The 14482-nt window shown below is 38.1% G+C and overlaps 1 protein-coding gene across 1 annotated transcript; it reads right to left on the bottom strand.

Moving 5' to 3' along the window:
- Positions 1-5178: 5178 nt before the first annotated feature.
- LOC113446110 (gastricsin) lies at positions 5179-13628 on the bottom strand. The gene is made up of 9 exons (XM_026715592.2): positions 13519-13628; positions 12054-12201; positions 10872-10989; positions 10599-10717; positions 9013-9212; positions 7578-7700; positions 6730-6877; positions 6071-6169; positions 5179-5454 (listed from the first exon to the last, which is right to left on the bottom strand). The coding sequence occupies exons 1-9, from the start codon at positions 13572-13574 to the stop codon at positions 5299-5301; spliced, it is 1167 nt and encodes a 388-aa protein (XP_026571377.2). The 5' UTR covers positions 13575-13628; the 3' UTR covers positions 5179-5298.
- Positions 13629-14482: the final 854 nt, after the last annotated feature.

Genomic DNA, 14482 nt, shown 5'->3' with positions numbered 1-14482 from the left:
CCATGTGGGCAGCGCACCCTTGTGTTCCAGCGCAGCCTGGATTAATTGCTTTGGGGGAGTGATATGGAGGTGACTTTTCTTAGTGGACCACCAAAATTTTCTCAGGGACCACCAGTGGGCTGCAGCCCACTGGTTGGCGACTACTAACCTATATCATTATTCATACCAAAAATCAACATTTGTTTTGCTATGTAGGACAGAAGGGCAATATTTAATTAGATTTAAATACTATATGCCCTTGATTTAAAAACAAAAAAACTAAAGAAGTTGAGTGATTATTGAAGTTTTGCTAAGAAAATAGCAAAGAAAATCAGTGATAAGTTATCAATCAATCATAATATAATCAGTTTTCTTGAAAGCTGTTCTCAAATGTTTCAGAAGTAATAGAGGACAAGTTAGCAATCTCAGCTGTTGTTACAAGCACTTAGCAAGTTCAGTTTCTGTTTGAGTTCAACAATTATCAAAAAATAAGTAAGTCAACGCTTAATTTCCTTACAACATTTTAACATTGCTCATTTTAACAGATAACCTTGGGAACAATGCTAACTAATAAAGAGTTGGTTCCAAGCATAAATAGAACTATTGAAATCTTAATTTACTAAATCCCATTAATTTGAGTCTGAAACCATCAATTCATTCACTAATGCACTGTTAATAAATGCCTTTTCATTAAAACAAATCTCAAAGCATTTTATTGTAAATTTTGATATTAAATTGTGCAAAGTTCAACCCTAGTCTTTCTGACTGATACAAGTTTGAAAGTCGAGATATCTTATTTAATGTGTTGATTAGTACATAATGAGAGAGAAAGAGAGATTATAAAGCCACATTTTAATTGTTTAAGTCTTTTAAATACTTCTGACTTTAGAGACCTGCTCAGTGTTTATTTCAATGCACAAGTTTTAGAAACTGTTATAAGATATCTGTCCAATTGCCATACATTTCATTTGGAGATCTGCAAAATGTACTGTCATGTTTTCTTCAATGTGCATATTGTAAACTTCATTTTGTGATTTGGAATCCTGTTTTATTAAGGTCTTTGATGGTATGGGATAGTTTTGGGATACTGTACTCATAATTAAACAATGTAATGAATATTACTTTAAACAAAGCGCTACAAATAAGACTAATAATACACTAACCCATTGGAAGTTAATATTGACCACATTGAGGAACACTATCTACACTTGACAACATTTATCTAGTATATATTGACGATTTCTTCTTATACATTATGTTCTTTTTGTTTCTCTTAGATTTCTATTTTTTCTTCTCTGTTGTCACATTTAATGGCCATCAGGTGGCGATCTTGCTCCTTTTGAAGTAGTTCTTTTCCCCACTAGTCTCTATACTTTCAATCTCTTTGAAGTTCATTCCTTATGCCTTCCGTTGTTCTTGTTGTTGTTGCTGCTGCTGCTGCTGCTGCACTGAAGCAAGAAAGACTAATTTCAATTGGAAATGCTTTCTCAATTCCTGCTCTGAAGTTTCTTGAATCACAAGCTCTGCACTTTATCCATGCTATGTTTTTTGCTGGTCTGAAATCCTACTGCACTTGTAGTCAATCCTGAAAAGCCATGAATAACCTGTACTGGATATCAAATTTACTGTGCTATTTTTTAATCTTAAAAACCTCCTCTGCCTTTTGGATGACAAAGTTGTCAGCTAGGCATGTCAGGAATTTGTTTAATCTCCCAATAATCTTGGAAATTGGGTTCTTTAATAGATCCTTCAATGTTATAGTTTACTATGATAGTTCTTCCCCCAGCAAATGCAATAAGATGCTTTTAGGTATCCAGGAAACCTTTTGTATATTATGTATACTTTACTGTGCGTATGTTTTTAATCTTGGTTTTTAATAGGTTGCATCAGCAATCTTTTCAGTTTGCAATATGCCATAAATGTATGTTCATAGGGGACCCAAAATACCTGCACCAAATGAAAACTAATTAGAATACTGGAAGAAAAAATGAAGGCTCTAGATCAGTGGTCTCCAACCAGTGGGCCAGGGACCACTGGTCTATGAGAAAATTTTGGTGGTCCACAGAGAAATGTCACCCCCAAAGCAATTAATCCAGGCTGCGCGGGAACACAAGGCTGCATCGCCCACATGGCCCGCAAGAACACAAGGCTTGCGTTGCTTCCATTGTGAACAACACAAGGTAGTGGGGGGAGGAGGGAAATGGCGGAGGGTGGGGGAACTTGCCCCACTCACCCAAATGCCTGGCCTGGCCACCGGGCTGCTTCTTTCCGCTTCTTTCTTCTTCTGCTTTTGGTTGCACACAAGGAAAGCAGCAAAAGTCTTTCTCTCCCCCAAACTTTGCCAGAAATGAGTCATTGGGACCCTGCAAGGCCTCCTGCTCCAAGAGGCTGTGCTGGCAAAGATTCATTTCTGGTGGAGTTTGGGAGAGAGAAAGAAAGACTTTTGCTGCTTCTGCTACTTTCCTTGCATGAAGCCAAAAGTCTCTCTCTCTCTCTCTCTCCCCCTGAGAACGGAGCTGGAGACAGTATCCTGCAATCCCAAATAAAGAATGATCGAACAGTAGAAAAATGGGGTGGGGAATTTTCCTGCAGACTTTTTGGGGGGGATTTTCCCAGGGGGTCTGCTGCTTACCCAGGGGGTCTGCTGCAGAGACCCTGGGAAAACGTCAGCAAGCCACCATCAGTAAAAATTCATATTAGTGGTCTGCGGAATTTAAATTTATGAGTTTGTTGGTCCCTGAGGTCCAAAAGGTTGGCGACCCCTGCTCTAGATTCTCGAGGAAAGTCTGCTTACTCTGAGACTCAACCAAGAAAATGAAGAACTCACAGTAAAGGCAAGAAGTCTCTTTCCAAACTGAATGTAGTAAGAAACAAATAACTACCAGGAAAAATGAGCCCCCTAGATCAGGGGGGTCAAACTCAAGGCCTTAGATCTGGCCCACAAGGCCGCTCTGGAAATAGTGAATGACTGGCCTATGGTGCCTCTGCCAGTGAAAATGGAGTCCTTGAGGGCTGTGTGTGCTCCCCGCAGCTCCGTTTGTGTGTATTGGTGGCTCACTTCTCAGAGGAACAGAATCAGCAAAGTGTAGATCAGACAATCTACTAAGGGAGGTATATTGTCTCCAACATGCAAAAATGAAAAATGTGACAGACAGGCTTACCAAAATAACCAAACCCACAGATTATAATCCTTTTCTCCTCTTTCACGTTGGGACAAAATGTACAACAAAGAGCCTGAAAACAATACTTAGGGACTATGAGCAACCAGACAGGAAAGCTACTCATAGATTATTCAAGCCCATAACCATATGATGTAGTGTGTGCATCATATGACCTGCTTTGGATCCTGTTGGTCAAAGAATTCAGAAGACACTTCTGTGCCCTATCACCCATCTTCTGGAACATGGTACCTCCCGGGGGGAGATTTGTCCCCACCCTCCTATCCTTCTGCAAGAGCTTGAAGACCTAACTCTGCCAAATGGGCTGGGGATCCAACGAGGGAATAACACACTGGAGGTGACTACTAGATTGGTAGCAAATCCACCTCTCTCTCCTGCATTCCCTGCTTCCTCCTTCCCATTTTTAAATCTCATATTACTGTATTTTCGCTGTTCATTTCATTGTTTCACTTAGGTTTATACTTCATTGTTTTTACTGTTGTAAGCTACCTAGCATAACCCTGCAGCGAGATAGGCAGCAAATAAATTTAACAAATAAATAAATATGCCTAAGATAGCTTCAAATAGAAGAGAAAAGGCAACTCTACTTCAGCATCATTTTAAAGTTTAGAAGACACCTCCGGTCATGTTTTTCATTTTTATAAAGTTAGTCTTAACCTGTCAGCCTTCAAGATGATCCCTTCTGCATCGTATGTGCTGCCTTATTTCTTCCTTACTTTGCATCTTTCCTTACTTTGCATCTTTCTTACTGCTCCATCTTTCGGCTGTCATTAGCAACGGGGGGGGGGGGGGAATTGGAAGGGAAGAAAGCTGGAGGTGTTACATTCCTGTAAATGGGAAGGAGGAGGGGGAGTATAAATTCCTCTTTTTAAGTTTCTATTTCCTTGCCTATTTTTTCTATCCTCTGCACAGCTGCAAAGTTTTATCAAAATATGTCAAGGTCAACAGACAGAGGCCTCATCACCACCTGAAGATGCCCACATGATCATATGCAGAACTTTTAACTGGAAGAGTCTTTTGAACTCTGGGGGGTGGGAACAATTCCATCCTTTTGTATATGTGATCTGCGCGCCAAAATCTTTAGATTCAGAATCTCCTCTGTAGCTTCCACTTTGAAATTTAGTAAAAGAAGACCTTTGCTCTAACCATTGGAGTCTGAGTGTTTCTTTCTTGGATTTTGAATGGAGCACAGACTGACATAACCATTTTTTAATTCTTTAATTTGTTTTCTTCCCACCACACTTCGAGTAATAAATCAGTCATACATCTGTACATTCAAGCACATCGCTCACTATTTTCTTTCTAACTCTCAGTGAACTGCGTTACGTGGAGGGAAACCTGCATTATGTTTACTGAGGTTTCTGTGAAATCTTGAGCATTTTAGAGATGATCCCACTTAAGTGAGTATTCATGAAAATGTGTTAATGTGGAATACTCTCCATACTGAAGACTCTTCAGTATTATAATCTCTCATTGCATACTTTCATAGCAGCAATCAATGCACTAGATGTATAAAAGAATGTGAAAAGGGTTGCATGAAGACCACAATGTACAGCCATCTTCTTAAAATGATAGATCAATAAAGTAAGCCATAATTTTCTAGCAAAATCGATGACATGCTGATGCTTGGCTTGGTATATGCTGAGTATGTGCTCTCCAGATTCGATCCCCACAGAAAGCTACCTTATCAGTTTTCCTTCTTTCTTATTGAATATAAATGAGTAATTAAGACCCATATTTAATTTTATGTCTGTATTTAAAAAGCCAGTCTTTGTCTTATGTCTATTCAAGGCAACTACACAAAGGATGTAATTATAAGATGATGTGAGAAGAAATATTAACAAAATATTATATAGCCTTTCTTTAGCTCCTGGAATAGGGGTAGATTAAAAAAATAAATAAATAGAGGAATTCTGTTGTTCAAAGAAAACATTGAGATGCCATATTTCTTCCAAACATCTCTCCTGTATCATGCTCTCATAGTTGGCCAAGTAAAGATTCACACATAAGACTGTCTTTTGCATAATCATTCTTTATTTACTTCCAGTTACTTTGGGGAGGAAACCAACTTTGATTTATTATCACTTTTAGTGGAAGATTTTTGCAGATGAAAAGCCCTGCACAAGACTGTTGGATATGTTTATGCTGCTGCTGCAAAGCCAACCCGGTTGTTGCCCAAGTCATACACAGAATAGTAGGGCCTGAGGAAGACATCACCAAGGATCCACAGAGGTTGCCCATTCTGGGATGGCAGATAAGTAGGCATAATGGCAATCCGGCAATAGTCTCCAGAATACTGTTGAGAAAAAGATATAGACTACATTAAAACTCTTGGACTAAGGCAAAAATATCAGAAATAACCTGAGACAGTTAACTTGAGAGAGCAAAATTTAACTTTCAGTATTCAAACACTCTACCATTGTAACTGCATATAACACTCTGCCAAGATTTTTAACCACAAAACTATCCATTATTCTGCAACTGCATTTTAAAGAATACATTTTTAGGCCTGCTCAGTTCATTATTACTCAATTCCCTACAAGAAAAAATGTGATCTAATTTTCAATATGTGGACCACCAGGAGACAAATTGTTGTCTTCAATTACCCAAGCCTCTCAAATATTTATTTTCTTAATGGCACCATATTTTACGCCATAGTGCACCTTCTGGTGCCCCCTATCTTTTTTATATAACATCTTGCCAACTTTTTAAGCTCCTTTCTTCAGCTTTCCCATGAGGGCATCTCAAAGTTATGCTCTCTGCTTTTCCATGGGACAGTGAGGAGAATATAATGTCATGAAGAGATCCAGCTGTGCTATGCCTTTCTATACAGCAGTTGTAAATGACTGATACAAGGTAATTTCAGATTCCTAAAACCAACATGAAAAAAGCTGTTGAAAAGAATGACCTACCTGAAGGACATAGTTAGATGGAGTCAGGGGGAAATTAACTCCATTGATGGAAAATGTGATGGTCGGCATGGACTGAAGGTTATTGCAGTTAACCACAAACTATAGAATGGGAAAGAAGATAGAGAGAAAATGTACAAACACCATAAGTATAATATTCTAAGGGATAAACTAGACTGTAAATAAGTAAGTAGATTATACAGCATCCTGCTTCCCTTCTCATTTTGATTTACTTTCCTGTACAAGCATACTGGCTTAATTCAATATCAAGATGCATTAGAATGGAAAACGCTCTTTCGTATTTTAGCCTTCTTAAGAAAAAGCCAACTCTTCCCTATACTGGCAGATGGATGGGAATTGAACCTCCACTAGCATCTTGTTTGGTTTAGTTTGACAAAAGCTAAACTAAGAACTAGCAACTAGGGTAGGTCTTGCCAGATAGCTGTACATTTTCTGGCAACCTCCCACTCCACCTCACAATTCCCATTGCCTGGATAAAGGAAATGAGTATTAAGGGAGTCAGTTTTTCATCATCTTATATTGGATTTATTTGGGAAATATTTTCATACCCACAATAAGAGTATCCCAGGTCTTTTGCTGATATTTAGCATGCCAGTTACACTCAATATTCCCTGTCCCTACATATAGCAGGTTTCCCCTACCTCGCCATAGTTGTTCTGCTGGGCTCCAAGTATCTGCATCAGCTGGTCAAAGAACTGCCCAGGAACAGTAAGTAAGGATGTTCCGGTATCCACAATCGCCTGACACCCCTGGCTGCACCAATTGCTGACCTGGTTGTTAACCAAGAATCTAGAGAAAGAAAGTCCAGAGATATTTGCTGTTACATTGTTCTTCCACACTTATTCAACAGATATTCAATGGCATCACCGAAAAGGAACCAGCTGTGGTTATTTTCATATAAAATCAGATTGTTTTCTTGCCCTGGTTTTGTCATTGGACCACCAGAGTTAAGTGGAGGGGCTGTTTCCGAAGAGAGAAAAAAGATTATTGTCCCAGAAATAAAAGCAAGCTGGAAAGGCATATTTGTAAATTAATGATTGCTGACCAGCTGCAACTAGTAGAATCAGAGTTGCCTTGGTGTAGGAAGCCAGAGACTCTTCTGCTGACTGCTGGCTGGCTGAAATTTGGCAGTTCAAATCTCAAGGTTGACTCAGCCTCCCATCCTTCTGAGGTTGGTAAAATGAGGACCCAGATTGTTGGGGGCAATATTTTGACTCTGTAAACCACTTAGAGAGGGCTGTAAAGCGGTATATCAGTCTAAGCACTGTTACTATTACATTCAATTGGATACCTCTCCATTTAATATTTTTGCCTTCTGTCATATTAAAAACTACCAATTGCAACATTCGGAATGGTTCTGAGGCCCCACTAGTGTCCTTTGACGTAGAGATTTCAAAATCCCATCTCCAAGAGACTATTCGTCATGTAATACTTAAGTTTGTTTTCCATCAGGCTCTTCGGTAAATATTACTACTGAAAACAGCCTTACCCTTCAATCGCAATTTGCCAATATAAGTCTTGGGTAACTGGACTCCAATAAATCTGACCAGTGTAGAGACTGGAATCGACTCCTCCAAGTATAAGTGCACCACCATTCTGGAAACTTGGCTGCCTAATAAGATCAATGGAGAAGGACAATCTTATTGAGATTATATTGCTGGTTCATACCAGTGTTTTTTTTTTTAGCTGACTGAAGGTTCTCTGTGTGAGGACCTTTTCATTGTGAAATCATACCCACCTTGAAGGGCTGCCTAGTGTCAAAATTCAGTATTATGCAACCCCAAAAGCGGCCGTTTAGATAATCCATTCTCACTATCTGGAGTAGAATTCAGTTTAAACCAGGTTTTTTTCAAACTTGGCAATTTCTGTTGGGTAGACTTCCCAGAAATCCTCAGCTAGCATGCTGGAAACTGAAGTCACCCACCTTAAAGTTGCCAAGTGTCAAAAACATTGGTTTAAACCAGCCATGAATGGTCACTCATTATGATCTTCTTTAACAAATCTGTTGAAGAGGAGCACAGCACCTCTCTGGGTATTTGGTTAACTATCAAACTGCTCTTCTATGTTTAAAAATGTTTAAAAATACTAATCTGGGTTCTGTGTCTGATATCTTAAATCTATTGTCCAGGATGACAGGTAACAGGTCTTTTCATTTCTTTGTGTCGATCCTGAAAAGTGCTAAAGAGGCCGGTGAGATCATCTGGCAAATCAGGAGGTGCACAGAGTAAAGGACAAATATGATAAGGTAAAAATACTACTCTCTATCTTATACCAGTAATTTCAAGAATCATTTTTAAAACTCTAAAGAAATCCTAAACCACAGGAAAAACATTTTAACAGGAAAAAAAATATCAAGCAACCGGAGGAGCATTTTTCTCATAATTTTAAGAGAAAGGTTTGGGCAACATTTCATAGCTAGGACTCAGTAATACTTTAGAGAGGCTGAGATTTTAGTAAGCGCTACCAAAAGGCTATGTGTTCAAATATCTATCCTGCCATAAACTGATAGAATGTTTTTAGAACAATCATTCTTCCTCAGTCCTACCTAAATATTGGTACTACGTAACAATGTAAAGTTGATATTTTTAAAAACTTCCCTCTCTCTGTCTGCCTTTTAAATTAATGTGAAGTGCTTTCTTGGATCTGAAATCTGTAATCCAAAGAGAATCTACTATCTTACAGAAACTTTAACTGGATAGCTTTCTAAAACAATTACGCAATGTGCAAATCCAAAGGTTAAAAAGGCCCTGTGATCTTAAGTTGTCCATCTCAAAATTCCAACCATAGAAATGTTCTCCATAATTCTTGTTGACATAGGTTGTAAGCTGTGTACAAAGTATAGACGACAATTGAGAAATAATCATTGTAGCGAGTGGAAACCGCCAAATTAAAAACAAGAAAGGTAGAAAAGACTTCATACTCACTGACTCAGGTAAAAGCTGAAAACAGGAGCATCAAGCAGATTCTCCTGGATCATTCCCTGCATTACAGTGGTGGCACCACCGGCGGAAAGGGAGGGATAGGCCAGACCCAGGATGCCATCAAATTTTGAATAGAGAAAAGCAGTGCCAGGCTCAGTTTCACTTAGGCCAAATTCTTGATTGGTAATAGGAATGCCTTGGATCTACAAAGGAACAGGACACGTCATAAGATAGGAAAAGTATACAGCACAATAGCCTAACAGAAGTTCAGAAAATTGAAATTATGGATAGCTAATCTATTTGGTTGTGATGGAAGAATAACTCACTGTGCAGAGTATTTGAGGATGGGAAACCTGTCTAACATTATGGTCAGTTGATCATGAAATATATTAAAAAGATTTTCAAAATGTTAGCCTTTTTTATATAAACGGATAGATTCAACAAGAGAACCTCTCATTCAGACTTTCTTATATTCTCAAATGTTCAACACATAAATATGCAGTCAACTGGAAGAGCTAATGTTATGAGAAGGGTGTTCACAAGGAATAGGAGTACCAAAATAGATACTTGGATGTGGAAAAGAGAAAAGGCTAGTTATTTGGGGATCTCAGAGCAGGGAGCTAACACTGGTTGAATTTATCTTATTTTATTTATTTTATTTGTTTGTCAAACATGTACAAGATAACAAGTATAAGTATGAACATAAACAAGAACAAAAGAAGTGTTTAATTTCATTGTACGAGGTGCATTGTACGAGACAATAAAGTAAACTAAACTAAAATACAGATAAATGGGGACAGAAAGACAGGGAAGGTAGGCACGCTGGTGCACTTATGCACGCCACCTTTAAGGATCTTTAAGGGCCTCTTAGGAATTCCTACTCTGTATCCCCACCAGCTCCTACTATTTTCCCCTCTCACAACAGTGAAGGTGTTGTGTTGCCCAGGCGACTATCCACTGATCTTTGGAAAGGATCGGGAGGTGTTTGATCAACCAGCTAGCAGAAAATACGACTTCAGCAACAGTGTGGTCAATCTTTGGAATACTCTACCTGACTCTGTGGTTTCTTTCCCAAATCCCAAAAACTTTAACCTTAGACTGTCTACTATTGACCTCACCCCCTTCCTAACAGGCCTGTAGGAGGCGTGCATAAGCGCACCAATCGTGCCTACCGTCCCTGTCCTATTGTTTTTTCTTTTTCTTATAAGTATCTATCTCATGAATTCAAAACTATGTTTATTCTTATACCTGTTCTTGTAAGCGATTGACAAATCAAATAAATACTAAATACTAAAAATATCCTTTCTTCATCCATCAAAGCCCTAGGCTGCAATATGAGGACTTTAGCTAAACCCATGATACTTCAACAGAAGGTAAGACCAGTGAAAATGCCCCAAACTCTTTCTATGAGATTTAAGTCTTTGCAGGCTTGAATGTTTTCAAGATTCAGTTCATTACTATCATAATCATTTTGATTTCAGTCACTGACCAAAGCAATACTGTCCACTGTATAATATCAATAATATTGCCTTGTGCTAGGAGTATCATGTCAAACAAATACTTTCCACTTGGAGAGAACTGCTACTTACCGTTACAGTATCATAGCCAAAGACCCCAGTGAGACTACCACTTCCATACTGCATAGAGAAAGTTTGTCCATTGCTGGAATAAGTAGAAGACTGGCTGGGATTAAATAATGGATGGTTGTCTGGTGATAGATACGAGAGTGGGAGAGAGAAGGTTTTACTTTTGAATCAATAACAAAACCTGGTTTAATAACAATATAATAGGTGTGAAGGACAAAAAGGCATTCCACAAATTGGGTATTTTTTATTCTTAAATGAATGAGAAAGAATACTCACTGCAAGGCTGACTTTGGCAATAGACGGATGGCACCCAGAGATTGGACGACCCAGTGTCAAAGAGAACCATGAAGTTCTGAGGTGGAGTTCCAATACTGATCTGTCCATAATAGGTCAGCTAGAAAAAGGAAAACCTGGTCATCATTCAGGGCTTCCACACTTGAATGTTGATAATGGAAAGACTTAACACATCCCACAGAACATTCTGTACACGCTTAAAACATATTGTTCAATATCTTTTAGGAATATCTATAGGCAAAAATTTAGAAGAAATAAAAATTTCAGAAACGTGGCTTTAGAATTCAAACTGATTCGTAATAGTTGTTTTTTTTTTAGTAGGTTCTGTATAGCCACATAAGTACACTTACAATTCAATTAGGTTTTCATACCTGCTTCATGGTTAATTGGGTACATGTAACTGTGTTTGATATTAGCAAGATTTTCAAATTATAACACATTTGCAGTTGGAACCAGGCCTATGATTTTCTCAATTAATGTAAACTTTTCCTGTCCAGTTTTCATCTTGACATTTGTTGGTCAAGCATGTATGAGAAAACAAGTATAAGTATATACAGTATATAATAAATGAGTACGAATAAATGAGAACTGTAGGACAGGGATGGTAGGCATGCTGGTGTGCTTATGCATGACCCCTTACAGACCTCTTAGGAATGGACTGAGGTCCACGGAAGACAGTTTAAGGTTAAAGTTTTGGGGGTTGGAGGATGTAACAACAGAGCCAGGTAGTGAGTTCCAGGCATCGACCACTCTTTTGCTGAAGTCATATTTTCTGCAATTGAGTTTGGAGGGGTTTACTTTGAGTTTGTATCCATTGTTTGCCCATGTATTATTGCGGTTGAAGCTGAAGTAGTTGTTGACAGGTAGGACATTGTAGCAGACAATTTTGTGTATTAAGCTAAGATCAGACTGTAGGCAGGGTAGTTCTAGGTTGTCCAGGTCCAAAATTTTGAGCCTGGTAGCATAGGATATTCTATTGCGAGCAGAGGAGTGGAGTATTCTTCTTGTGAAATGCCTCTGGACTTACTCAATTGTAGTGTGGATTCCAGGCAGACGAGCTGTATTCGAGAATTGGTCTGGTGAAGGTTTTGTATGCCCTGGTTTGCAGTACAGTGTTTATTTACATAATTGTGATAATTTGCCTTTAACTAGCCAGATACTCACATCCATGTAGTTAGCAAGTGGCTCATCAGCAGTGGCAAAACTGTTGGTATATTTGCTGGCTGGATCATAATACTTGTATAGGAGAGGTCCATTGACACCTTTTTCTTTCATCAGTTCCCGCATAGACTTGAATCTTTTTAAGGGTACTCTGTGAGGTAAGCAGTTAAGCAGAGAATCAAACTGGCAGCTCTAGATACATCCCATATTGATTTTTTTTTTCATTGAGATTGTGTACATGATCTAAGGGGTTACCTGGACTGAACTCAGTATCATTTAATTAGTTGTGCTAACTCCTGTTTGATACTCTCAAGGGTTAAATATATGTTTTTTATTGAGCAGGAAATCAGACTGAGGGACTCCAATGTCCTCCTATCAAATCTACTATTCTACAACAGCATTACAAATTTGAATAATAACAACGCTCTAATATTGTCTATTCCAGAGGTCTCCAAACTTGGCAACTTTAAGACTTGTGGACTTCAACTCCCAGAATTCTCCAGCCAGCATAGCCAGAATTCTGGGAGTTGAAGTCCACAAGTCTTAAAGTTGCCAAGTTTGGGGACCTCTGTTCTATTCTATCAAGTGCTGGAAGCTGAGTCTGTACCTGCATAATTCCAGCTAATTAAATGCCCCCCCCTCAAAAAAAAGAGAATCTGATTCACTATTTTTGCAAAGAGAGAATGGAATGGAATGGATTATCTACCTAATGCAACACAAAAAATGTATTACATCATCCTGAAAATATCCACATAGGAAATAGAGGTGTTATTTATCATCAAAGCTACACAGAATGGTTGTTACTCCTAATTTTAACAGTGCATCTGAGGGTCTCCTAGGAATTGTAATGACTTATCCTAGTGTATATATCTTTCGCAGTAGTCCTAAGAAAATGCTACCTAATTGTCTACTTTTGAGCCAAAACATAAAGTGAATCCAGTTATTCTTCAGCATAGACTTCTGAACTTGGGGGTGCCATTCTTCAGCAAAAATGCTATGAAAAAATAACAATACTGTACAGCAAGGTAGCATACCCAAAGGCATATAGATAGTAAAGGCATACATTGTTCTAGAAACTATGGCCAAAAGGCATTAAAATGTCTGAATATTTTAGAAAAAGGACATCCATCTAATACAGAAATGCAATGAGCTTAAGAGCATAAACATAACAAGAAATGCTGGATCAAATCCCTGACTCATTTAGTCCAGCAGTGTCCAACCAACTGCTGAAGGAAGTCCATGACTTTCCCACCAGATGGTCTTCAAAGGCAGGTACATCAAGTGTAATGTCTACAGTCCCCATGACTTCCACAAATCAATCCAAACCTTTTTTGGAACTAGGTAAGCAGACATCATTTAAGAAAGAAAACAATTAGGAGAGAGAGAAAAACTGAAACAGATTTTTTATTAAGAGAGCAACTGAAGCTGAAAGGCAATTGAAACTATTATTTAATTATGCTATACTCACTTGACGATAGCATTACTGAGGTGAAGGCACACTAGAGCAAGAATTAGCCACTTCATGGTCCTCTTTTCCCACAGGCAATTGCTAAATTGAATTTTTTAGCTCCTGCCAGGACTTGGAACACTGGGTAAGGATGGCTGTGCTTGGTGCCTTTCTTTTATACCCTGAATTGGGGCTTTTTTTCATGAATATATTCTACAAAGTCATATATGAGTCCTTATCAATGGATCATAATACTTCATATCAGGATTCTTCTCAAAAACATGTAAAAATTTATCTCATGTAAACCTATTTAATCAGTAAAGTAAATACTAAAGTTTAAATAATGTTCTAAAGGCAGAGATTGGTACTAGTTCTTATCATCATATCTTCAGTTCTCTTAATTACAATATTTCCACTTGTACATGTGACAATAATTTTGATGTGTGTTTTGAAAGATAAGCTGAAGGAAACTTTTTGCTTATAAATCTGAATTTAAAATGGAAAAATACATGGTCACACTGAAATCAGATAAGTAATCTACAGTATATTGTTTCCATCCAAGGGCTATCTACAGCATATCAGCAGCCCAGCAATTCCATGTTGTTGTCTTCTAAATGGAAGGGTTACATTTATTTCAGAGAAGATCTATTTTGAAATACTGGAATAAGCAAGCAGAATCCATACCCTATTTTGGCAACACCCTGAATAATCCAAAACCCAGCATCACAATGGCAATTATCCATGGTACAGTAATTTACAAATAAAGAAAATATAGTATTTTTTACAATTTATTAAAAAAAATTGATATTTTTATCATTCAAAAAATCAAACTCATTTCTTTTAAATGTGAAACCTTCAAACCACACATACTAGTGAACTAGTAGCACCCCTTCTCTGTCATCCTTGGCAGCTGAAATAAAGAAATGCAAAATATGTTAGCCTGGGTAAAAATGTTGGCCATCCCTGGATTCAGTCAGCCATAATA

The sequence above is a fragment of the Pseudonaja textilis genome, chromosome 3, assembly GCF_049901715.1.
Source record: "Pseudonaja textilis isolate UNSWEBS1 chromosome 3, rPseTex1.2, whole genome shotgun sequence".
Lineage (NCBI taxonomy): Eukaryota > Metazoa > Chordata > Lepidosauria > Squamata > Elapidae > Pseudonaja > Pseudonaja textilis.
This window is presented reverse-complemented; position numbering and strand designations above follow the sequence as displayed.